Below are 27321 nucleotides of genomic sequence, written 5' to 3' on the forward strand. Positions count from 1 at the left end.
CAGGGGCACAGCGGGCACAGGGCGTAGGGAGGGCACAGCGCCCGCCCCGCCCGGCGGGGACCTCCCCGGAGTAGAGCTCTGCTGCCGGGCCCCTCAGCCCCTGTGCGGGCTCCCCAGCGTTCGCCGCGACGCGCTCAGCGTATGACAGGGTTGTAGAATCACAGAATATCCTGAATTGGAAGGCGCCCACAACGCTCATCGAGTCCAACTCCTGCATAAGAGCATCCCCAGGAATCACACCATGTGCCTGAGAGTATTGTCCAAGCGCTTCAGGCTGGTGCTGTGACCATTTCCTGGGGAGCCTGTTCCAGTGCCCAGCCACCCTGTGGGTAAAGAACCTTTCCCCAATATCCAACCTAACCTCTTCTGACTCAGCTGCACGCCGGATTCCTCGAGTGCTACCACAGACAAGAGATCAGCGTCTGCCCCTCCTCTTCCCCTCACAAGGAAGCTGTAACTGCAATGAGGTCTCCCCTCAGCCTCCTCTTCTCCAGGCTGAACACACCAAGTGACCTCAGCCACTTCTCATACAGCTTCTCCAGTCCCTTCACCATCTTCATTGCCCTCCTTTGGACACTCTTAGCAGCTTTGTATCGGTCTTCCATTGTGGCACCCAAAACTGCCCCCAGCACTCGAGGTGAGGCCGCCCCAGTGCAGAGCAGAGCGGGACAATCCCCTCCCTTGCCCAGCTGGTGATGCTGTGCCTGGTGCACCAGGACAGGGTTGGCCCTCCTGGCTGCCAGGGCACTGCTGACTCGTGTTCAACTTGCCACTGACCAGGACCCACAGGTCCCTTTCCGTGGCGCTGCTTTCCAGTGTCTCATTCTGCAGTCTGTCCATACATCCAGGGTTGCCCCATCCCATGCACCCAGGTGGGTTCCCCACACCTTGCTCACAGCTCACCAGCCTTGCAGGCAAAGGTCACGGCAAACACCATGTCATGGCACAGCAGCTTATTGCAACCCTGTACTGCTTGACCAACAGGACCACACAGTCCCAGGATAGGCATTAAGGAAACTTCCCTGCCCAGCCATCCAGAAGCCACTCCAGCAGTCACACTCATATCACCTGAGTTGGACCTGGCAGCTACATACCCCACAGTCAGACAAGGTTTCCTTACTGGCTCAACCCCAGGTTTCCCATAGCAAAGTCTGTGACATCTCAATCCTTAAAATATTTTAATCATGATACCACAACAAAACAACAATTTGAGCTGGGTGCCTTCAAGGAGGGGCCCCAAATGAAGAAACTCCAGGGCTCTTATACCCTCACAGTTCAAGCCCAGTAAAGTCTGGAATCCTTGGCTCCTGCCATGCCCCTGAGTGTCCAGGCACCTGGCTGGCACCACAGGTCCCTGTGCCCTTTGGCAGTTTCACAGTCTCTTACCTCAGGCTCAGACTTCTCCCCAGAGCTCAGCCTGCAGCTGCACACTGAGCACTAAATGTATTCCTCAACAATGGGAATACTGACCTCCAGGCTCATCCCTCCTGCCGAGCTGAAATTCCCTTACACAGACCCTGGCCTGCTTGTCCAGACCAGCATTAATGAGAGCAAACAAACGTGGCCCAAAAGATGCTCACAGGTTCCACACAGTGCCCAGTGCTCCCCATTGCTGTGAACGCCTCCAGGTGATCTTCCAGACACTTTCTTGCCCGTTTGCAGCCAGTTCAGTGCATCCATGCAAGACCGTGACCTCTGTAATGTCAGGATGGCGGCTGCTTGGAATGTGCCTGGGTGAGTGGAGGGAAATTCAAAAACAGGCGTGTTCAAGCACTTAAAGTTGCAGTTGGGCAACAGTATTTGACAGGGCTTCTATAACTCTGGTGAAGCCAGTGTTTATCTGGGACATAATTTCTTTGGGATGAGATCAGAGCATTATTAACGTGTCTGACACCAAATGTGTCCACAGTTGCCAAGTAGTAACATTTAGGCAAAGGTCAGAGTGGAGAGCTTGGGTAAGTTGTTAGCTATTTGCCTGGGACAGTATGTTTTCAAAGTGATAACAGTAATTTAATCATCATCTCCGTGGTGGTATTAAATGTGTAAATTGAATTTGCATATTTGTTCAATTTATACTGACAGTTAACAACATCTCAAGAAAAACTTGTTGTAGATCACCACTAGGTGTAGAATGATAACTGATAGACTTTCATAGGCACCATTTGGAAAAGCAGCATGTGAACCCTCTTCAGGGAGCCATTTACAGAGCAAACAGATGGATACCAAGATGTTTCAGCAGGATTGACTAATGCTACTTTCAGTCCTTAGCTATATGCAGGAAAGTACACTGCTTGAGAGAGGAGAAGCAAGAAAAGAGCATGTTTGGCCCATTAAGAAAGCCTCTTCTTGATTGTGATGTGCTCTTCTCACCAACAAATTCGTTTCTTTCCATCCCAGTGCTACCACTTGTTCCAGGCAGCCAGCAGAGTATCTCAAGTGGATGCTCTCTAACTCACTCAGCACACAGCCAGGCATATGGGCTTAATAGATTTGTATTAAATCTAAACAGAAAATTGATAGTCCATGAGCTGAGCCAACTACTTGTGACTGACTCAGTTTAGGAAGTATTTGAAAATGAGAACAGAAAGTCTGGAAACTGTGGCATAGCGTGGATAGTGACAGATGTGGACAATCTGGGAGTGAGAACAGGGAATGTGTATTCTACAGCACAAAGTTACAAAGAAGAGCATTCAAAGCATGGGGTGAGCTCTTGCAGTGTTAGGTGCTACTCTTCATACCTGTAACCCTCCATGTCGTTAATAGGGTGGTACTGTAAATTTTAATTTTAAACCATTTTCTAATACTCCTGTTTTTAGGAAAAAAACTATGATGCAAATACACTGTATAATCTCAAAAACTGAAGAACAGTAAAACCTAGGAAGTTCTTTCTGTGAGCTGCCTTTAATTTTGAAGTCAGCAGTTAGGGAAATGGTGACATAATTTAGCTTTGTTTCCTCTCCTCGTTCAAGAAAAGCATTTTCTCAAAGGAAGCAGGTAAAAAATTAAGTTTAGCCTTATTTCTTTCAAGATATTAGTATGTCTGAGAGGTCCTCACATGCTCAGAAATCTTCAGTGAGCCTAGAGAACTAGTTCTTGGTATACAACTTTTAATGGTCAGCTGGGAACCTCTGTTCAGTTGTCTCATTCTCAGTGCCAAAATTAAACAGGCTAATAAAACAATAATGCCTTGTAGATATTGATTTTTGATTAACTCCTTCAGGGAGGAACTGACCTTGCCTAGTGAAGCATTATTTTCCATTTAATGGCACGTTTTACACTTTCTCTGAAAGAAACTGGTGACTCTCCAGCTGACCTGTGTTATAAACCTCCATGCTTCTAACTTTCACTGCTTGCCTTCAACTCTCAGCTTGATGTTTTCTTTTTATTTCAAAAAGGTTAAAAAAATCGTCTCCACTTAGTGTGATCCTGTGCAGTTTTCTTTAAACAAGAGGCAGTGTTTCCCTAAGGGAAAAGGAGTTCTTTTACTCTGAGAATACAAAATGTTTCTCTACAGTGATGCTGTAGAGAATTTCTTACCTCAGTTATAACAACATATTGTGAAGTCCTCATACTAAAGAAAAACAATATCCAGTAAGATGCTAGTAAGAGGACAGAAAGAGGACACACCCCAGTCATAATGTAGTTTCAGTTATTCTGTTCATTTTTAAAACCACCTAGTTTTCAGTTGCCTTTGGTACTGCCGAGCAGTCCTTTACGTTCAGTTCTGAGGGATTAATTAGACTCAGATGAGAATTTTCATTGTCTTGTCTCAGAAATAAAATGTCAGTCCTTGGAGAAATTGCAGGGGAAAAAAACCCAAACAAACAAAGAATGATGCAATTACTGGGAAAAGCATATTTCTTTCATAGAAATTTCATTATGTGTACTCAGGAGAAAATTAAAGCAACTGTGTCTAAATTCAGTGCCATAAAATGATAGAACACCTCATCCAAAAATCAATGCAGCAGCAATGCTCGGATTATTAGTTGCTCTTGCCTGAATTGTGCAGTGAGTGCCTGAATTGTGCAGTGAGCACCTGAATTGAAAAACCAGACGATTTTCTACTGTCCATCAAGAAGAGTGCTCCTGGCAGCAACAAAAGAGCCCCAGTGACATTGAGGCTCTTGACAGCCTCTCTTGGAAAGGAGAGCTCAGCTTGCAATGAGAACAAATGAGGAGGCTGGAACAAATGGTGGATCGAAGAATGATTCACCCATTGTTCCATATTCAATAGCAAATTGTGAGTTGCCTGCCCCTGAGCACTTGTTATTTTGTTAATTTCCTCAGCTTCTTTGAAGAGAGATGATAATTTCAGCCATAGTTCAGGAGACCAGGGGGATGGGGTTTAGAAACATCCATTTTCCCTCTCCCCACCCAAGTTTCATGACTGTAATAAAGTGAATCCTTCATCTGGGAAATTCGGTAGTGACAACTTGGCAGTTCTGGGTTAGTGGTTGGACTCAATGGTCTTAGATTAGAGGTCTTTTCCAACCTAAATGATTCTATTATTCTACTAATAAATGTTTTGTGAGGTAGCTGTTACACATGTGAAAGAACTTACTCAGTTCATGTCTTGAGGAGCTTGCTTTGGTTAGTTTTTTTTTCCTTTGAGAAGTTGAAAACATTTTTGTCAGACAGGAAGCTCACAGCAGGGGTAACACTCATCCTGTCCATGATTTGCTGAGACTGGTAACACACCTTTTTGGGAGAAATTACTACATCTTCTGGTGCCTGCTCATCCTGGAGAGGTCCAGAGCTGCACATGTCAGGGGGCTTCAGATCAGCTACATTGAAAGTGAGGCACAAATACTGACTCAAGATCACCTGGCTGGGGCAGGGATTAAAGCCCTGGGGCTTTCATTTATCAGTCCCTATCCATCAGACCAGTGCAATAGTAACTAAAATACTCTTAGAGTTTCAATGCAGGGCAATGGGTTGGTTTTGGTTTTAAGTGAGACTAAAGCACAGTTTTAGTTCTTAAAGGTAGGCCTTTAAAAGGTAGGCCAGAGGCCGTGTTGTAGTGTAGTCCCACAAAGAGCTGTATCAGCCCATTGGTTACAAGAGCAGCAATACCTTAAACTGATACTGGAGACAGTGTACAGAGTAAGCACAGCCTTTGGCTGCTCCTGAGACCTTGGGGCTGTCTTTGTCCTTTTCTCCTGCAGTGCTGTAGCTCAGTCCAGTGCACACGCATGTGGGCAGCACACAGCAAACTGAAGGGAGCTGCAGTAACCCTCCCAGCTGGACTATACACATGGAGTATTGCAGGAGAGTCTCCTCCTTTCACTGCAATATAGAGAATCAAAAAAAGTTGGGAGCATGTCTTTTTCTAATGAAAAGGTGAGCACTTGTGGGAAAAAATTATTGACACGAGTGAGGTCTTGCTCTATGGAAAGGGCTTCAAGGCACTACAGCACCGTGGCAATAGTTGTACAGAGAATTTGACTGCCACAGAGAGTCTTCGTAATTGTCTCTTTCAGCAGCAACTTGAGCAATTTACTCCTCTCCAATTTTCACCCCACAATTCCTGAAATTGCTTTTCATTTTTCTTTGTGTTATACTTCTGTGTTTAGAGGGAAGGGCAATTTCATATCTAATTCTTGTCTTAGCCCTTGACCCTGAAATAGCTGTAAATACTGAGTAAAATGCCTGACATCCCAAGTCACTGTCTTTGTCACTGTTCTTGATAGCAAACCCTCTGACAAGCATGACACTACCAGCTCGTCTTGCCACTCACCTCATTTTGAAGCACAAAGGCCCCTCCAGGCCCCTGTTAATGCTAATACAGAGGCTACACCAAGCAAGCATATCTCCAAGCATATGCCACGGTGCTGGATACCACTGAGCTGGAAAAGAGACCCTAAGTAGGAGGACGCTGGATTTCTTTTATTATGTTTTTTGGGCTCTTCTGCCCTAGAAGTTTCAGAATGGGAGAGACCATAGTATCTCCCATAGTCAAGTTCCATTTAATATTTCTCTATGATGTGGTTTCAAGCCCTCACCCTGCCTTTCAGAAGCATCTTAGGAAGCTGCTGACAGGCAAGATAGAAACACATCCCTGCAGGGTGTCCTGCCAAGATGGTGGATTCAGAAAGGGATTCGTCACACAGAAATAATGTCTTATTGCAAAGTCTTTATGCCTTATAAAGCCAAGCATTTTTTATATAGGGAAGATGGGTGAGAGTGATTTTTGACCCTATGTTTCCTCCTGCCTGTTCTCCCAGGAGACTACTTGGAATGTCAATCTGAACAAGTGGATTGACTCAACTGAGAGGATTATTTGGAATGAACAAAGGTGAGGCAAGATCTCTGGCCATCCTAACAAACCTCCTACCAGGGATCTTGGAGTGATAAATCTAACTGTGGCCTGCAAGCTGGCTCCATGTCTTTCAGATTTTGTAACAGAAATGAGAGGGAATGGGAACAGTGCCAGAGACTGCAGAATTGTGTTTATCTAATCTGTGAGATATCAACAGAAAGAAACAGATTAATCTCAGTGATTCCTCTAATTTAAGGCATACAGATAAGGTACATGTCCATAATCAGCATTTCTGCATTAAAAGGAATTGGTGCAAATGTTTTTTACTCCAGAACACCTTCTAATTTACATCCTTGTCACGTACAGCCTGAGACCCAAGAAAGCCTGAGACCCAAGAAGAATGCATGATAAACTTTTTTTTTTCCTTTAGTGTATTTTTAATACTCAACAGTTGGGCCAGAGGAAATATATCCTCTCATTCTGGTAGCTTGGTGGGAGGCATTGATGAAATCTGAATAAAACACCCTCTGAACCTTCCTCAGAATATGGGATGAAGAGTGAGGAAGGTAAGATGTGAAGTGAGTCCATGCAGCAGAAATCATTAAAATGGCAATAAAAAAACAAAACAAAACAAAAAAACCAACCAACCAAAAAAAGATAGGAAGCATTCTTCAAAGAAAGCTCTCTTGAAGGGCATAACCCCTCAACAAAAGAGTCATCTGGAAACTGCTAGGAACTGGTTCTTATGATATATTAAAACCAGCATCAGGCTAGTTACCAGATGGGCTACTTAGTAAAAGGCTTTATGTCAAAATTTCCCAGCCTGAGATGCCTGTAAGAGGCCCAGAGGTAAATAATCCGAGGAGAGGATTTGAATGCAAAATAAAGAGTATTAGGATTTTCAAGGACTCAAGCATGGCATTACTCATGAGTCAAGGGGTTATTTCTATATTGGTATATTAGGAAATCTAATGTGGGTGAGTATTCAGAGGCCATGGGACCAGAGAGGAAATATGTACATAAATAAAGGTGAAAAGATGGATGGCACACACAAACAAGTCCTCAGAAAGGGATGTTGTGCACAAAAAATTGATTTACAAAGGAAGAAAGAGGGGGGAAACCAGCAGATTTGTGTTGGTAGATTTAGAGAGAACAGGAGAATGTATAAAAACTATGTACTGTGCAAATCACTTTCAGAAACTAAGCAAGAAGCAAGCAGAAAAAAAAAAAGAATGAACAACTTCTCTGTTTCTTATCCTTACCATTTTTAACTAGAAGAATAAGGCAGTGTGAAAAGCTGGGGAGCTTTGAAATTGGAATGGAAGGCAGGGTTTGCCTTCTAATAGCAAGAATGTGGGATTCACTGTAATTGTTCTAACAGAGCTTCAGATATTGCCAGATTGTAACTTGAATTACTGCCAGAGAGAGCTGCAGCATACTGTAAAGGACTCTGCCTCCCTGAGATGGGTGCTTTAGCAGCTCCCTGGTTGCAAGCTTATATTTTGAACTCATCCAAGTGTATGAGAAGTCTAACATTAAGGACTGATGTGTATTTGAGCAGTCAAATGTGATGAGAAACGTGCTGCTTCATCTTCTGCTCTGCACAAGGCATCAAAGATGAACTATCTGAGAAGATAGGATGGCTCAGCAACAGACTGTGAGCTACTTTTATTGTTAGCAATTTCTAAACTCTCTCTAGGCCTTGGAATCAGTTTCAGTTTTGATCTAGAGTCTGAATAAGACATCACACAAAGAAGCACACAATCATTTATAAAAATATCTATTTCACATTAATTTATTCTACTGTCTTGTGCTTTGGTTCAATAGTTTTCCTTTTAATTAAATTTCAGTAGGAATATAAGACAAAGACAGCTAAGAATAAATTCATCTATGTAGTTGATTGTTGTGATAGAAGATTGATTTGGGTTTTTTTTAGATAAAGGGCATTCATTTTTTAACAAGAGTAAGCTTGTCCTCATGTTAAAAGTAATAATACAGAGCATTTCTGCATTGCAAGGAGAAAATTAATTACTGATATTGCAATGACATATCTCTCCAGCTTATTTGCTTGTGAATTGGAAATCTCCTGCCACAGCTTTCATAAAGTCAGAGGAAAAAGTACTGCTGTCATTGGGGTTGCTGTTTTGTAATGGTAGGCATAGCCTGCTTAAGGAGCAGAGAAGAGTTTCATGTCAGAGCACTCTCTCTGTGTCCCTGATCCAGTCAGTGCCCAGATGTACCTCCACAGAGCTGCCTCCATGGAGGGGCTGCCTACTGGGAGGTCCTGATACCCTCAGACCTACAAGCACCACCCCCGCCTCTGTCATCCTACATCACATCTGGTATTCCCAGCCTGCTGGCTAAGCCACCTACCTCAGAGCCTGATCCAGAGCTCACAAGAGGCAGAGGGGCAAGTCTCCATCAATTCTCAGGATGCTTTAGAAAAAGCCCTAAAATAAAATTATTAGACCACCTTATTTACTAGAAATGAAGGGAAGAACAGAGAGGACAAGGAAACCCCCTGGATTGTCTCTAGCTTCCTCCTTGTGTTATCCTTCAAAGCCACAGCTATGGCTGACAGGTAAAATGTCCAGTTTTAAGAGTCAACTCACAATATCAGATACTTGATATTATGACAAAGTCACAGGTTAGAATAATTTAAACAAGGATACCTTTAAAATAGCTTAAAATACTTGCAAAGTTTCTGAGAATTTTACAGTGCTTGCACATCAGTGGTAGCTTGCTGCAAGTGCAGAAGTGTGACAGAAATACTGTACCAAATGATGTCAGCCAGACAAAAACAATCCAGGGTCTTGCTGTTGACCCGAGCTGTACACTTCAACATAGGTGTCTTTTACAGTTCAGTGATGAGAGCACCATCAGGCACAGGAACAAGCTGTCTGCCTTCAACAAGCATCTCTGTAGCAAGTATCTGTTAAAGAGGCAGGTGAGAGAAGGAAAATGATTCATTTGTGGGCACTTGAGATGTCAGGTATGGTCTTTCAGAAAGCTTGGACAAAGCAATGCAATTCTGATTCTGTCCCAAGAGGACATACACTAGTTAAGGCAGAGCAAGTTATTTGCATAATAAATTAGTGTCCAAATGCTGACATTGTCAGTATAATCACTTCTTTTAAAGCATAAAAGAGATTTGTAATAATGAATGAAATGTCTTTCCCTCTGTTCTCCCCAGTAAATTATAGAAAACCATAGTGACACACAGAAAGTGGTAATGACAAGAAATCCGTAATTGTAGCAGCAAGAAGAATACACAAAACAAACCACACTGGAGACAGTAGCTATTAATCTTCTTTAGTATTCCTAGACAAATCTTTACAATTTTCACTTTGCAAGTGGAAAAGGTTTCTGTGATATTTACGGGTATAACAGAACTGGAATTCTGAAACGAAAAGTTTTTTTAGATTCTGGTAAACATGAAAATTTTGTAATGTATGTATGGAAAATGTTACCACTCTAAATCTCTCATAATTTAGGTGTTTGGGAAGGTTCCCCATCCACCTAGTACAGTCTGGGGAATAGTTTGCAAAACTCAGAACATCTGCTGTATGCAGTGACAGCTGCGTGACGTTTATTTCTGGCACACGGTTCCCCAAACGTGCTCATTGACGTTCATTTTATGCGGAGAATGTCTGAGTTCTGCTTGGGAGAGACTTACGGACACAGCTGACTTTCCATGTCATCTGCAGAAATTCTCTTCATCCTGTATGCACACCAGCAGCTTGCTTTCACTCAGATTGATTGCTGTTTTTCTAGCCTATATTTAATATCTCTGATAGATGCTTAATTGCTCCCACTGGGATCATGGCATTTAACTGATCACCATTAGTCTCCACTCTCTGTCATGCTCTATTGATACTAAGTTGTAGTTTCTATTCACCATGCTCTTCCCTATAACTTGTTTTATAATCTCTCTGCTTTTCCATCTCTTAGTACATTAAAGAAACTTCCTGCTTCCTACACTGCCTTATAACTCTTAAAGACAGAAATATGAGTTATTTACCTTATATCCAGTATCAACACCCTCAGCCAAAAGCCAGTAGTAGCAAGATGGACACTTTAATCTTACTTATACTTATGAAGCACATCTGTATTTGTACTTACATGGATTAGAAGTTTCACATTCATAATGCTTCTTTGAGAGGAAGAAGATGCCTAATCCTGGCATGAGAACAGGAAGCAGCTGCAGAAACAAGATGTGATGAAGTGACCATAATCCCATTCCCCATCCCTCTGTGTCACTGCAAGGAGGAGTTAGAGGATCAGAAATAAAGTTAAGACCAGGAAGAGGGGAAGGGTGGGGGCAAGATGTTTTCAAGATTCAGTTTTACTTCTCCTTTTTCTACTGTTTCACCCATGATGGTAATTAGCGAGTGATCTCTCCCCGATGTTATCCCAACCCATGAGCCTTTCATTATATTTTCTCTCCCCTGTCCAACTGAGGAAGGGCATGATTGAGTGACTTTGGTGGGCACTAGGGAGTACAAGAATTCATCATCTTCTCATTGTGCCAAGGCCAGTCCTTCAAGTTCTCTTAAGAAAAGCTGTGGTCCCCATTCAGCTTTTTGTGGCTCTCATTCAGCAAAGCAATGCAATCAGCATGTCATCCCTTGCCATCTGCTGTCCTACACCTCTCCCTGCTAAGCTTAAATTGAGCATTTCCAGGGAAATCCAGCCTCTCCAAGGTCTGGGGGAGTTTTTGTCACTGGCTTGGCTGCATTAGGGCATCAGTCTGAAGAAACCTATGAAGTTAAAAGAAGCCCTCCATGTTTTGCAGGCTTCATTTTTTGCCTGCCCCAGGACAAGAAATCACCTCATCGTGTCCTTAGCTTTGAGCCCGTGGATGCTCTGAAGCCCTTGTTTTGTCAGGGCAAGACAGTGCAACACATGGTACAGGTCTGCCCAGTGCAGGGTCAGGGCACCTGATCTGGGGTCACCTGGTGGTCTCTGGAACAGGAAGCTGGGAACAAGGGGGACAGTGACCTCTAAAACAGCCACCTCTGGTCACACCACCAGATGTTTGCCTGCCCAGACCTAAACCAAGGGTCATATCTGGGCCGGAGCAGAAATTCCCACCTCGCTGCTCCTGGGTACACCGAGATCTGATGATGACTGGGACATCAGGGAGGACTGCCATAGGACAGGCATTGGCATTCACAGCACAGGTCATACTCACATGGAGATGAGTATTTGCTTTCCCTTTATCTTCTAGGCTGCAAATGAATAACCATTTAAACACATTTGTTATTTAAGTAAGGCCAAAAAGGGAGCATAATTACTATGAAAACCAGTGCACTGTGAAACCTGTAACATTTAAATCTAACTGTTGACCTTAAAAAGTTTCATCTCATTACACTTCCAGGAGGTAAAAAGGGGCAAGTGCGGTAGTGCAGAGGGCAGCTGTGGTGGCACGTAATTCTGTGTTGTAAATCCCTGCAAAACATTTTGTTAACACCTACCTGCCCTCCTCTCTTGTCATTTTTTCCATCACCACTTGATTCCTCTTCGAGCATCTGAAGAGACTCCCTGACTTTAACCAAAGAAATACTTCATAACATTTCCAGGCCTCAGAGGATGTCAGAGTACTTTTAACTTTTCTACTGTCTTTGAAGAGATGACATGCTGCTGGGACTGTCCTCTAGCTCACAGCCCTCAGAAATGCCAGGAAAACCCTCTTTGGTAAGGAATTATGTATTGTATGTTCAACCCAGTGTGCCTGTCCATGCAGTGTTGACCAAGCTGGTGTTCTCCATGCCAGAACCTCCTTCCAGAACCAGGACCCACTGAAACTCACCACCATCGGGCTGCCTAGGACAGGGAGAGTGACACTTTCTGCTCTGAGCCAGCATGAAATGGATTGGAAAAGCTGCTGTGATTCAGCTAAAAGGAATACCTTGCAGGAAGAGAGATGGCATCCAAAAAGGCTGACAGCAAAATATGACTTGTCTCTCAGACATCCCAGGTGCTTCACTGCAGAACTGGTGAGAGGAAATTTGACCTATTCCTACATGTGGCAGTCAATAAATGATGTTATTCAGCCTGGAAGGCAAGAAATGCTGAATGTGACACCAGACACTGCCTAATGCTGCCTCTGCCAGGGAAACAGAGAGAAAGCAGGAAAGCTCTACAGGAGCCACAGGGCCTGCAAAAAATAGATCAGTGTTACATAAAGTCCACGTTCAATTATTCAGGCTCTGTCTACTTGATGCATTTGAGCCCCAGGTTAGAACAATGCATGACCCTGTGTCCAGTCAGAGCCAGCAGTGAATTTGGAGGCAGCACCTCTGAGCTATCCCCAGTCAGAACAAGGGTACATTGAGTAATGGAGCACAACCACAGACCTGATTCCTAATTTGTCACACGAGGTCAAGATACGGCAACACTTCAGAAGGACTTTCAAGAAGTAGTTGTTCCTTGCCAGAACACTGTATATTCTTAGAGTAAATGCAGCTACAGGCAATGTACAAACGCAATGGCAGCTGCTGTGTGCTCAGCAGGAGTCCAGGCACCAGCAAACACCGGGCCTTGCAGACACAGAGCTTCAGAGATGTGTCCTTCTACTTTATTCTACATGAAAGCAATCCACATAATCAGAATAGGGAGCCCAATTTAGTAAGTTAGTCACTGCACAGACACCCATCAGAGGCTGTCCCTGTCCCTTCTCACCAGTGCCACACCACCATCATGTAGCACTGCACCCTGGAGCTCTCCAGGCTAGGTCTGGTCCCACAGTCCAGCCGGTAAAGGGGTGAGTTCCTGCACCCAAAAACACTGTGTCCCAGTACTGAAGCCAGCTCAGGCTTTGATGCAAGACATGCTTCCAGCTATGTGATATTCATTGAATGTGTGCAAATCAGCCCCTGAACATGCCCAAGAAGGCTCATTGCTACAGACATGCTTCCTTTGCTGTCCAAAGGAAAGAGATCAGCTAGGACAAGGCTGCTGCTACATGGGCAGCATATGCAGCTGGGGAATGAGACCTTCCTTCCCAGGGGCTCTTTGGAAGCAGACAGCAAGCAAAGGTGAATTGTGGTGGCAGCAAGCTCCTCTCCCACTGCTAGCATTCCCCTCGGATCTCCTCCATTATAAGATGGGAGCCTAGGAGAAACAGTGACTGCGAGCAGGCTACCAGCACAGCAGCCTTTAGCCTGCACATGGGAGGCAGGCAGGAGTAGGCCAAGGGCACACAGCTGTCCTCGAAGTCCCCACATGATTTAGGATGGGCACTCATTTTAAATGCCATTATTTACAGAAGCACAACCTGCCAATACCATAGATCTTGCGACAACTACAGGCGATAAATCACTTAGCAGCACTGGTTTCCAGAGGCACCAATAGCCACTCACCCTACAAAAGTCAGCCCGTTATTTTAGTTCCAGAAATGCATTGCAGGTGGCACGTTCCTTTGGTAGCACAAGAGTTGTATTAAATAAATTGCCCTAGTCCTTGTAGGCAACAGCCAAAAGGGCTGCTTTGAGTCAGCCAGCCCAGCATCAGTTCCCTCTACTCAAGCCCTTTGCTCTTCTGAAGTGCAGTAAATAGAACTTGCTCCACTGCCAACATTTAGGGGTTGAAACTACCCAGCAGAAAACCTGCACCAATATTGCCTTCACTTTAATATTTTTCCCTTTTTCCCCCCACAGGGGATGTCAGGGTCACCCCACCCAACGAGTCCTGGTGCTACAGGCACAGAGATGTGCACTCATAGGAATGCAGGTGGGTAGCAGAGCTGGTCTGGCTGTTCCAGCTGGGCTGGAACTCACACTTCAGAGGAGCTTTCACACTACACTACAATGAAGAGCTACAGAACTCTGGGGACACACAGCATGAATTGTAGGTATTTGAGAGCCAAGGAAGAGAAAAATGTCTGCAGTGTACCCACTGACTTTCCAGCTCTCTTTGAGGAAATCATTATTACCACAATCAAGAGAGTAAATTCCAAACTGAAAGAGATCTGTCACCCCTCATGGACACCAAAACAGGCAGGACCAAACTTGAGGCAACAGTTTGACTGTTCAGCTTAACTGCTTCATACACCATTCACTCCCTCGTCCCTGATCCACAGTTTTACACAGCAAACAGCTCTGCCTTTCCTGCCCAGAGCTCCATTTCAATTAGTTGTGGACTGCAGGGAAACCACTGCAGCTACCTCAATATAAAATGGTGTAAGAGAAGGGAGAACCAGACCCTTTGTCTTTAAAAGCTCAAGACTTTGTGATTTGCGTGGGCAGTATTTTCCCACTTAATCCTCTTCACTGTAATTCAGAGAAGTAAAGCAAACACTCTGCAGAGGAAGTAGATGAATTTGGCCATTATTTTGTTAACATATGCACACAGTGCTAGCCACTATTATTAACTCAATACACAATCTTTATTCTGTTATTTTAAAAGAGGCAATAGCTGCAGCCTGCATTAAAAATATTTTTCACAAAATACCTTTCACTGTAAAAAACCAAGAAAACTCTACAGATGGTAGAGGAAACACCACAGGCTACAACTTTTCTAGAATCACACACCAGTTTCCCTGATCATAGTAACTCTTTTGAACCCTGACACAATCCAGGGATCTGCACGCTGCTTCCAGTTCCCCTTCACAGAACACATGGTAATAGCGGTGGAAAACAGGGCTGAGTTCTTGTGATTCTTTGGAGCCACCTGGAACTAATACTGTATCAACACTTTCTTCTTTCTTTTTACTACCACCTTTCAGGTGCCAAGGAACTAGCAAATCTTGAGAGTGAAAGGAGGTTCTGTTAGTGTGAACAGGCAGTCTGAAGTCTGCTACTGGCTTGGCACTACAGCTTTCACATTAAGGAGTTGGTCAGACCATGCTGAGTCTTGGCTGCTGTTATCAGGCCCTTGGTCATTAAGTGGTCTCTCGGCTGTGCCAGTATTCATTTCCTTCTCTTTGTTTTTATTACCATTCTTTTCCTTAAGGTATTTAGACTTCTGGTTTTTGTATTCTTGTTCCATTGCCCAGACATAAATGAGTGCTTTTCCACCAGGTCTTAGAAGCCGAGCTAGTTCATGGATAGTAGCCAGCTGCTGTTATCAGGCCCTTGGTCATTAAGTGGTCTCTCGGCTGTGCCAGTATTCATTTCCTTCTCTTTGTTTTTATTACCATTCTTTTCCTTAAGGTATTTAGACTTCTGGTTTTTGTATTCTTGTTCCATTGCCCAGACATAAATGAGTGCTTTTCCACCAGGTCTTAGAAGCCGAGCTAGTTCATGGATAGTAGCCAGTCTCCGCTCCTGGAAAGGAAAAGCAAAAGTGTGAAGTCAGTACATAAACAAAAAGTCAGGAGAATGGAATGGCAGCAATTCCTCCTTGCCTAAGATACACTAAAACTTGAAAGGAAGGTGTTTTTTCCCACTATTTATTTTCATTCATAATATAGCCTCCATCACTGTGTGCAAGCCAAGACATTTTCCTAGACATAATTTCTTCATCAAGACATCACTCATGTCAAGCATTGGAGCAGGCTGTCCAGGGCAGTAGTGGATTCACCACCCCTGGAGGTATTTAAAAGACTTGTAGATGTGGCACTGAGGGACATGGTTTAATAGTGAACTTGGTGGTGCTGGGTTAACAGCAGGACTTGATGATCTTAAAGGTCTTTTCCAGCCTCAGTGATTCTACTATTCCCTTTCCATTTGAAAATAGTTCTGTGCTGAGCAGGATTTCTTGGACATACCAGCCCACCTGGAAAAGACAAACACCTTTTCAAGAAGGTGATTCAGTATTTAAAATCCCAGATTCAAATCTACTGTACCTGATGATGCACAGGCTAAGTTTGCACCTGAAGGGGTCAGATTTACAGCTTAAACACAGGTCTTCTGACCACACAAACAAAGATATGTCAGCCTTCTCCAAAACAGAGTTCCTTCTATTTTTTTGTACTGGATTTGGAATCATTCACTGCGTTTCTGGTATGGAAAGATCCATGGGGCTTCTCTAAGATGGTCTGGAAGCTTGTTACCATGGCACAGTTCCTGCCAGGAGAACCTTACCCAGCCCAAGGACACAGCAGACTGGTGAGGAGTCTCCCTTTTGTTTGAAGATGGACAACGAATGCACAGATTAAAAAACCCCAAATCACAAGATCTGCCCAAGATATGAGCCTGGAAGCAATATATCTCTTGACTCCCACAGCAGAGCCCCCTTCTCCAGTGTCATTAATTGCAAGCACACAAAAATGAAACCCAAACATCAGGACCAAAGCTTCAGGGGGAGCAAGGGTATCTGAAAAGCAGAGAAAGTCTAAGAAGCAGCAGTAGCACAACAGCTTAACTCTGCTCTGACAACTGCTTACACCAAATGCAAACCTTGGATTTCTTCCCATTTTGTTCTTGCCTTTGCTTGTACTGTAGTATTGGCAGCTCTGCACAGCAATACAACGGTAGAGTGGAGCAGAGAGAGGGGTGACTTACTGCTGTTGAGAAGTGGTGTATTACAGCAATGGAGATGCAGGCGTCACAAGAACCACTGCGGATTGGCACTGACAGGGCATCACAGACAAACGCCTGGAAATGTTTTTCTGCACAAATATCCACCAGGTTTTTACTGCGATCACAGCCAACCTAGAACAGATAATGTTTCTTTAAGCTTTTCAAAAGAGGATAATTATGAGACTGGAATATGATTCTCACTTGATGCTTAAAGTAATAGAGTCATCACAGTCTCCCACTGAGGGAACACAGTTTAAAATCAAAACAAGAGCAAGTGTGAGAAAATATCTTTAAGAGAAGTATATAGTTCCCAGGTATAGACAGAAAGAAAACAACCTTGATGCTTACTTAAAACAAAAATGAAAGACCGGGTAGTAGCTTATTATAGCACGCTGATTTTGAACCAGCTTAAGACGGACCAGGTTTCAACCTAACTTTTCTTCAAAGCCCATTTAAGGTGTCTTGAAATGAGCAAAATGAGAGGTGATCTAACCTCAGTATTTTGTTTTCATTCAAACTGCCATTTGTAGTTTGACAACATTTCAAGTACCCAAATACTGAACTCACAAAAGCTGACCTACAAGTGTAAACAACTATCCAGGGACTTTGGTGGCATCACTGAAATATGGCATACAGCTTCACTCATCACCCAGGTTTTGTCATTTCAGTGTAAGTAAAGAAGTGCTCAGATATCTTCTTCTTACCCCTCAGTATCATGATCCACAAAAATATTTAAGCACAACATAATTTTCCAAGGTTCTACACAGTCCAGTGAAGTGACCCCTAAGAGCCATTTCAGAACACCTCATAAAACATTAGTCTTTTTCCCCATTAAACCCTGCCCAGTGTCCACATCAAAGACAGTAACACAAAACTTAACATCTTTGAAAAATCAGCATCTAGAAGTGTTTTTTTACATGCCTGCATAAAAGCAGTAAATCTAAATTGATCAAGACACCTTCTGAAAGAAATAGAGTGAGGCATGCGCCATCCTTGTTTTCATGTCTGCCATGCACACTGAATACTCAAACCAAAGCCCTGCTACCAGGCTGTATATTAAACTTTGCTTGTATAAGAATAATAAATTTGTTTCTTTTCAATGACCAACAACAAGTAGATAGCAGAGAATAGGTTCAGAATCCTAAATAATTACTGTTGACAGTGTTTGTTGCATGACACCGAAAGAATACTAAACCATCTTTGATACAAGAATAGCAAACAACTTACTCTGCTTAATCAACCCAGAAGAGACAACAGTACCACTAAAATTGAAAACCTCTTTTGCAATGATTAATGAAAATATATTTATTTTCCATCATAATTTTTCGTTTTATCCATTCAAATCCTTTTATCTTTCAGCCTACCATCACAGTTTTGAAGAAAACCAGAATTCTGTTCCAGTCTTATGTCCTGAAAGCTTACCAGTGAGCTGCCTTCTACTCAGGGCCCTGACTTTTTATCCAAAGTAAATGAAACGGTTGTGAAAATGCCAACCTGACAATACAAGATAATCCTCCACAGAAACTATGAATATGTATATATTATCCTGCAGTAAACAGACCTGGAAAGATCAATCCTTCAATCAATTGCTTTCTTCACATTCATTCCTTGGTCTCTCACATTTACTAAAGCACTGAGTGAATTGTGTTGTTTATGAATAAAAAAAGGAAACTCTTGTTTACTTGAAAGCAAACAAATCCCCATCATTTGACACTGGCAGCCAACTGAAGTGTCTTTGAATTACTCTGACAACCTGCATGTTAGCGATTACACACCTCATTACTGGTACCTTTAACTACTTCTGCAATTAAGACATTGGCTTGCAGTACTTAATAATAAAATTCAAAGGACGAAATTCACTGCTGGCAGAAGAAGGAAGAAGAACATTTGCAGCTTCCACTGACAGCAAGCTTTCCCAGAAAGAATTGCTTTGGCCCTCTACATCTAGAGTAAAAATGGGCTGGATAATGGAATACAATCCTCTGTTCCCAAAATGACCTTGAAAAGGACTACAATGTATGCTGATGAAATCCAATGAACTGAGAATGAGAACAAAGGCATGACTGCCAGAATGCAAAGTCCACATTTGCATCTAAATTATATCAAATATTATGAAGTCAGGTTTACTTGTATTGACATACTTTCTAAAGCAAATATACATCCAAAGCAAAAAGAGGCTGTTTCGCAATGAAAATGGAGACTTTGAAACAGAACACTTTGAACACACAGCTGCTCTAGAATAGATATATTAGGCTAAAACTTTACATGGTTTTAAATGTAAACATGACAATAGGTGCTATGCATATATGCATAAACTGTGAACAGAGGGAGTCATCACAGATGCCTGGTGCTGAAGCTAGGCAACTTTAGCATGCTTACTAGAATTATCTCTACGTGATATTTCAAAATAATTATAATCCAGACATCTGTTCCCACATCCCTGCCTTTTTGGGAAGTACCTCTACCCCTCTCTGCACATCTTTTTTGTGATGTAAACAATGGCTCACAGGAGCTCCAGAGTGGCTGCTGACAGGTACTGTGATTGAAATCCACTTGGATTTCATGCGCTGATTTTCAGTTTATAAGGATAAATACTAACTGCACCCAACTCTTATTTTAAGACAGGAAATCTACATTAGTATGGAGGCCTGTAACTCTGTAACTAGAACCCCAGCAAACACAAAACTTAGGAAAGGGGCAAAGGTATGTCATCAGGCATACCACACCCTCTCTGGGCACACTGGATAATACAAACCTTTAAACAACCAAAATATATATGTAAAAAAAGACCAAGATACAAGAGGAGAAGAGAGGGAGAAACAACTATAACACCTGTGACTTGTCCAAGTTTGCAGCAGCTCTGTACTGGCTTCCTGGAAATGGGTAACATATGCAGTTATGCCATCCTGCTCCTTCATGTTCCCATACACCTTCACCTCCACTTTTTCAGCAAGGAGTACCTAAAGTAGATTTTATAAAATCTGCTTAATGCAGTGGTTTGGTATAGATCATTAGGGGGCAAAAGAGACTAATAAATAGCTTGCTTTGTAATGATGCTGCAAATCTGCAAAAGATAAATCCTCCTGCATGCTGAAATAAAGATAGGTAAAGACAGCTAGACATTACCCACCACTATGTATTTTCTTTCTACATTATAATTAACTCAGCCTGGTAGATTTAGTCCATTTAAGTATCTGGGAACCTGATTTATTCAGCACATTACGAAGCGATGAACAAAATGACATCTAATTCTGAAATCCAGCCACCAAATGGAATTATGTCGCTCTCCAGAGAAATGCCTCAGCTATAACCAATAGCATGAGAAGCTCAAGAAACCAAATTATGAACAATTAGTCTGAGTCAGGCTTTCAGTATTCCTTTTATGTAGTGTTTTGGTTTTCCATTGCATATAGTCAGGGTATCTCTGAAAGCAAGTGCTATGCCTAAGACCCAGAGTTCATTTCTCAGTGACAAAGCAACAGAACCAAGTTGACCCATTCAGCATTCATTCTGGTTTTGTGCTGCTCTTGCCAGTTCCTTCTGAGCTCTCTCATCCATTTAATGACTGTTACTCATTGAGAGAAAAGGGCAGGAAAGGTTCATCTGCCTTGCCCTTCAATTGCTAAGATATGGTGAACTTACTCCAGGTGTACCTTTACTAATTGGTTTTGTCCCTCCTGCTTTTACCCACTACTAAAATATCCTTGGGAGAGAAATCTATTCTCAATCTGTACAAACCCAGTGCAACTAAAACCCACCCAACATTATGCAACCACACCACGGTAAATATTCACTCTCTTTCCTCCCCACACCCTGGAAAAACCAAATTTTTATATAGTTCTAGTAGATCACAGTTTGGGCCAGTAATGCAGAAAACAGCGATGCACATCGCACAGCAAAAAGGTGTCTTACAAGGTTTTGTGAAATGTAAATTACGTTACCAATTACCTCTGAATGACACACAACAGAAATATGAATGTCTGTATTAAAGCAAATCATTCTGGCTCCTCTATTGCCAAATTTTTTTTCCTATCATCAGTACTCTGTCACGTAATTTCTTTATATAAAAAGAAAAAATATCTACCCTATGGCATTTTCAGTTGTTTGCCATTGAATTTCCCACCAATTTATCAGTTCGATTACAAATGTAAACCACAAATTTGAAAGACTTCAATGACTTTTCATTCACACTTTAGCCCTGTGAGGATGCTGAACATTCCTGCAGAGACTTACACATCACCACACCTACCTGAACACTGGAAACAAGGAGACAAAGCTAAAGCATATAGAAATTGATGAGATCATTGCCATAACATCAATGAAACCCTTGTGGTAATTGGGGGAATGCCTAAGACTGAAACACAGTGTTCCATAAAAATAAAAGCTCTGCTTACAGATATGAATATTAAGGTTGAAAGCACCTAAATAAAATCTGTTAAAATAATTCCCCCAAATGAGGTTGGATGGGGAGAGAATTGTGGAAAAACAACCCTAAGAACATGTCTCTTTTTTGCATTCATTTTAACAATAAAGAGGTGGGTGAGACAGAAAAAGTAATCTGAAACTCTATTAAATTCAACCTTTCTCCAGCCTTTGTGCTAGCTACATCAGACATGGATTCCACCTCCAGCTGAAACATTCTTAATCTGAATTTGTTTGTCATGAAATTGCTGCTCTCGCACGGTGTCAGAATAATGCAGCCATTACAGCACTGTCACTTTCGCTGAGCATAGATGGACTCGTGCATTTCATTGTCACATTGGATACTCAAGTAGATAAGGCTGCCTGTAATCATCTGGAGAAACTGAAGCAAGTACAACAGCACAGGCCACAGTGGAGACGTTTTCAGACAGTACCTGAAGATTAAAACCATCAAGAGAGCCACCTTAGCCTTGATCTACCATTAGCACTGCTACCTAAAGCATAAAAGTGCACAATAACCTGTAAAGCATATTGCTTGCCTTCAGAAATGCTTGCCTCAGGTTTTCAGTACTGCTGAGTCAAAACACCCCAAGCTACAGAGCTGTGCCAACAGTGCTCCATCCAATCCCTACACAACTCCTAATTTTGCAGCACTGCTTTATTGCTTCTTTCCCAACAGGACCTGGGCTAAGAGCTCCAATACATTGTGCACAAAAAAAGGATGTAGAATTGACTAAATTTATGCCTGGTTTTCATGCCTCCAACTAAAGAGGAGTAAATGAGGGAGAAAACTGATGCCCTGCATCTAGGGAGCACTCCCTTTAACCCAACAATGCACCTGATATATAAAACATTCTGTAATCCCTCACCCTCAGCTCCATGCCTAAACCATGGTAGATGGAATTAACAGCACTTGAGATACCTTGTCAAAAGTTTAAAAACACCTGTAAACACAATAAACACAGGGTTTCTTTAACCATACTTTGGAGGCTACATAAAAATAAGTCTAGTAGAAAAAAGGAGTCACATCCATCATCCTGAGGCTCTGTGCTGACTTGTAGATGAAAACAACCAAATGCAAAGTCTAGAGTCTATCTCCATCTAGAGAAGCACTAGCTGTCTCCAGTGGAAAATAAAACATCTAGGGAGGTCAACTGAATGAAGCAATTCCCAGATTCTATTTTTCAACTGTTTCAACTGCTTTTCTAACAGTTTCCTCCATTTCACTGTTATTTTTCATGTTTTTTATCTCTCCTGCAGACACATATGAAATGAGGTGAGTCCTAAAGTAATAGAGGAGAGGAGCTGGCTTTCCTTTGACTGCCAGCCAATGTGATCTTTCCTTTCCTTAGCTGGTTAACTGCAGGCTCCAGAAAACAGACTGGTGCTGGCAATTCCTGAACACAGCATCTTGCATTAATTTCACTTTAAAAGTCTACCACAGACCTCCACAACTGCAATTTACCAAATCCATTCTAGAACCAGTTGAGCTTCATGCTACCCTAATAAATGTTTCTCCTCTCTAGTTAGGCTTGTTGATTTTTCTTACAGGAGTCAGGACTGAAAGACTGAAATGTACTGAAATTAATAATTATACTCAGGCTACAGCAGTCAGGCATAAAGATGCCTACTCATTAATTGGATGATGTTGTTCTAGCCCATAAGAACAGTAAGGGAGATAATTTACTAATACAAACAGGGTTGTAAATAACAACTTATCTTTTTTAGCTGAATATAAATAGCAGGACAGCAACTCCTGAGACAGACAAACAACTCCAAGTTTTAATATCAATAATGAATGCCTTGCCCTATATAGAAGTTTTAAAGCCTGACAGATTTCAGAGTGTTTCAGAGGACAAACCTGTGAAAGAATCGGACAATCCTGGGAGAGAGCAGATACCATAAGACACACTTCTCGGAGATTTCTTTTGAGTTAAAACAGCAAGTTTGATATTTTTTTTTTCCCAAAAAGGTTTTTTAAATATTTGCAATGAAAGCTATCTCTTGGTTCATATTTGTATATACTTCATCTCTCCCTGACAGGAAGGGAGAGATGTATAACTGGACTAAGTACAGACTGTGAGACAGCAGAAGAGAGAATATGAGCAAGAATGACGTCAGAATTGTCTAAAAGCAAAGAAAAGGGAGAGAAGGGCCAGAAATCTGTACCAAAGTTTTCCCTGTGAATTTTATGTTGGTGTATTTACTGGGCCTGTGCACAGAGCCAGAGGTGGAACAGCCAAACATGACATCATTCACAAATGAGACGTATCACAAGGAACTGAAGAGGACAGGAAAAATAGTGTTGCCCATGGAGATTTCACCCACCCACCAACCAAGTGAAAATCTTGTTGGAAGCATTCAGATTGCCCAACCATTTAATAAATTTATTCAACAACAATGACAAAAATGGCTAAACCATCCACTAGAATTTTTCAATCCACTGCACCCATTACTACTTTTCTCAACATATTTTGAATTACAATGCAAAAGTGGCTTTGAAAAAAAGAAAAAGGCAACACAGATAATGAATACATGTGGAAACGTAAGACAATTGGTAATTGATCTTGGATCAGGAAATAGCTTTCTGTCCTCGGCATTCTTCCAATGCCAACCTGAACCTCCAGCATGCTACAAGTGTATGACAGAATAAACACCAGAACCAACAAAAACAAATTACAGTAGCTACTACTTACCATGTACAAATCCTCATTGATGCTTAGGTACTTCCCATTACCACAGCCAATATCAGCCACTATTGACCCTGTTGGCAGGGACCTGAGAAACTCTACAATTCGGGGCCATGGGCTATGCCTGGTACTGCTGAAGTGTGTGGCAATCTCTTCATACACCTTGTGCACATATTCTTGCTCCAGCTTTGAGGCTTCCATCTCATTCTGGGGAAATGAAGGCTGCACCAGTCTATGCTGTCCCTTCTGGCTGTCACAGACAGATGGGTAAACTAGATACAGCAATGGATACAAAATATTAACTTTTTTAAGCAACTCCTCGTTGATTAAGCATGTTTAGAAAAATTAAATTAAAAGTGAAATATTAAAATGCAAAAAAATGCTTCATTCCTCCTTTATCTTTTAAAAACTGAAACACAAGTCAAACTGCAGAAGTGCTTGATGACCTGAAAACAATAACCTGCCCACATGTATCAGAGGCTGTTTGCAGTGATCATTAATCTGCTGTGTTAATGATGTTTATGCTCTCAAAACTGAGATAGTGTCCCCAATGCCAAAGACCACAACATCATCGCAATTCAGCCTCAGAAATTCTGTTCTAAGGGCATAAATGGACTTCAGTTCCATGTAATCATTGAGCCACCTGCCTATTATTATCTCTACTGCCCTAAGGCACTGTACATGGCTCTGTCACTGCAGATACGACTCCTTCTCTAATGTACTTATTTTCTCAAAATTACAGGCCCCCTCAAATAAAAAACAATCAAAAAAAGGAGGAAAACTTGAAGAATAGTTATTTCTATTTTGTTGTATTATTAAGCACTTGAAATGCCAATAAAACGCAAGACTACAGATTACTCACCTGGCTCTGGAGCAAGCCAAATGCCTTCCCGTATAGAGAAACTCCAGGAACCACATGAATGCAACCAATTCAAGCCATATAGCACGCTATGAACCATCCAGGAATAGCTATGAAGACTACCAAAACTACTCAAAGGAATCAAATGATTTGCTCAAAAACAAAAGCAGCTACCTATTGGTGATAAATAACAATTTTGACTTGAAGGTTGCCTCAAGACACTTACTGCAGTTGCAAGGGCTCCTCCTCACTTTCCTGAATGTAAATGATGTCCTTGTTTCCCTTCGATTTAATGTTAAATCTCCAGCATCAGCAGTGATTGTTCCAACTTTTTGCCCAAGCTCTGATGCTTGAATGACATCATATTTTCTGGGTGTGATCCTAAAATAAAGCAAGAGAAAATAAAGGAATAATTCAATTTGCATCAGAAAAAAACCCAATCCGCCTTTGTAAGAAGGTAATTTTTACACTCTGAGAGAAATGTGACTACAACATCCTATTTCACATACTTCTGCCTCTCAGTTTTCCACTTATTCAGTTTCAGAGAGAAAAGAGATGACACAAACTAATGACATGAATTAAAGTGTTGTTTAATTGCATGTAATTACATTTCCCTTCCCTTCCTCCCTCCATTTTCTTCCATAAAGTTTGATTGTTTATTTGTCTAATACTTAATTTTTAAAATATATTTATTTTTGTCCTGGTTTTGGCTGGGATAGAGTTAATTTTCTTCTAAGCACCTGTGCTAACAGCAGCAGTGCTGTGTTTTGGATTTAGTACGAGAATAATGTTGGTAACACACTTATGTTTTAGTTGTTGCTAAGTGGTGCTTACTCTAAGTGAGGACTTTTCCGTTTCCCATGCTCTGCCAGTGAGCAGGGGCACAAGAAGCTGGGAGGGAGCATGGCCAGGACAGCTGACCTGAACTGGCCAGAGGGATATTCCACACCACAGAGCATCATGCTCAGTGTATAAACTGGGGGGAATTGGCCAGGAGGCACCGATCGCTGCTGGGGGCAGGCTGGGCATCAGTCAGTGGGTGGTGAACAACTGCATTGTGCATCACTTGCTCCTCCTGGGTTTTGTTCATCTCTCTCACTCCCTTTCATTACTATTACAAGGACTTCTCAATGCCAAAAATAAAATGCTGCAGACCCTCTTGCTTGGCACAGGGAGGTTTTACTATTTCAGTGCCAAGAATAGAGTTTTGCCAGGTTACCCAACCAAATACGAAAAACATCACCAATGAACTTCATCAGAAAAGTCAGAATTTTACTTTCACCTATGACTCAAAAAGAGAATACATCTTTTGTCCTCCTTGATGACACTGCATAGCTTATTTCTAAACCCTGTGTTTCTCTTTCAGAGAGAACTGAACCAAAGCACTTTTCCTGTGCACTTTGTTAATGGGGTCAAAACGAAGTCTCTAATTCCTTGGCATTCCAAGTATACACACTGAAAACATGTCCAGAATAATTTCAGAACTGACTCTTTTGCTCTTATGATTTGACTTCTGAGGTGTAGATAAAAGGCATCACAAATGTTATTAAATACATTTTGACATTATGTAAACAAGTGAATTAGCTATAACTTCTCACTGGATGATTAATTTTGATTACGATATGACATTCCAGTGGCATGATGGAAAGCTTACTCCTGTTGAGTATCCTGACCCACTACTGCTTATAAAAAAACATAGAAAAACTATATTTAGGAAAGGTGGACAAGAACCAGCATGGGAATCACTTGTACTTGAGTAAAAAGATCTAGGATCTTCATTTTCAATGTCATTTGTTCACTGGTTCTCAAAAGACAACCATCACTTGAAGGTATAAGGGAGTTAAGTAATCATCTCATTGCAGGTGTTAATAGACAGGTACACTATTCCAACTTGAATGGCTGCTGGCCAGTACTGCAAGTGCCCAGCACGCATCCTTCTACCTCCTGGGAGTGTGGCTGCCCAGGGCCAGCTTGGAAGGAGCAGAGCTGGTAGCCCTGGAGAAAGCTGAGGCCTCAGCAAGGGCGAGCCCTCCTTCCCCTGGGAGCTGTGTTTAAGCACAGGCTGTCCCACTGGGCCATGCTCCAGTTACAGCCCCAGATGCATCCCCAGCTCTGTCTGTGTACAGCCACTGCCTTGACCCCTGGTTGGTGTTCCAACCTGGCCTCAGCCCAGCCCATGGAGCTGCCTGAGGCCTGGGGTTGGGGACTGCCCACTGGCTTTCCTGGCCAGCAATGTCACTGACACGGAAACTGCACTGTGTTCTCAGAGCTGTATGTAGCCTTTCCAAAAGGCAGCTGACAGTATTTGACAGGACAGCATAAGACACTTACAACGCCGGTACCTGTGTTCAGTCCTGGATATCAAACAACAAGGGAGTTCACTGCCCTGGCCTTCTATAATGATGCACAGCAGAAGTACTGAGTGCTTTTTACAACTCTTCAATTTAACGAGGGAATATGCAGGTGGTATAAGAGCTCTATAAAAATTAACAACGTAAAGATTATCAAGGAGTTCATATTCACCCTTCTTCATAATACATATTAACCAGCAAAATTAAAAGGCAGAAGATTTTCTGCCAGTAAAAGGATTTGGTGTTTAATTTACACAGAATGTAGTTAGTGTCG

General features: G+C 42.2%; 1 protein-coding gene across 1 annotated transcript in view; it reads right to left on the reverse strand.

The window, feature by feature from the left end:
* Positions 1 to 14624: 14624 nt before the first annotated feature.
* ALKBH8 (alkB homolog 8, tRNA methyltransferase) overlaps positions 14625 to 27321 on the reverse strand; it is a 44390-nt gene continuing 31693 nt past the window's right edge. Inside the window, 6 exon segments of the mRNA XM_008630115.2 lie at positions 14625 to 15085; positions 15088 to 15164; positions 15362 to 15528; positions 16708 to 16857; positions 23844 to 24109; positions 24923 to 25077. Coding sequence (XP_008628337.2) covers positions 14769 to 15085; positions 15088 to 15164; positions 15362 to 15528; positions 16708 to 16857; positions 23844 to 24109; positions 24923 to 25077 — 1132 coding nt within the window. The 3' untranslated portion in view covers positions 14625 to 14768.

Source organism: Corvus brachyrhynchos, unplaced genomic scaffold, assembly GCF_000691975.1.
Source record: "Corvus brachyrhynchos isolate BGI_N302 unplaced genomic scaffold, ASM69197v1 scaffold253, whole genome shotgun sequence".
NCBI classification, from domain to species: domain Eukaryota; kingdom Metazoa; phylum Chordata; class Aves; order Passeriformes; family Corvidae; genus Corvus; species Corvus brachyrhynchos.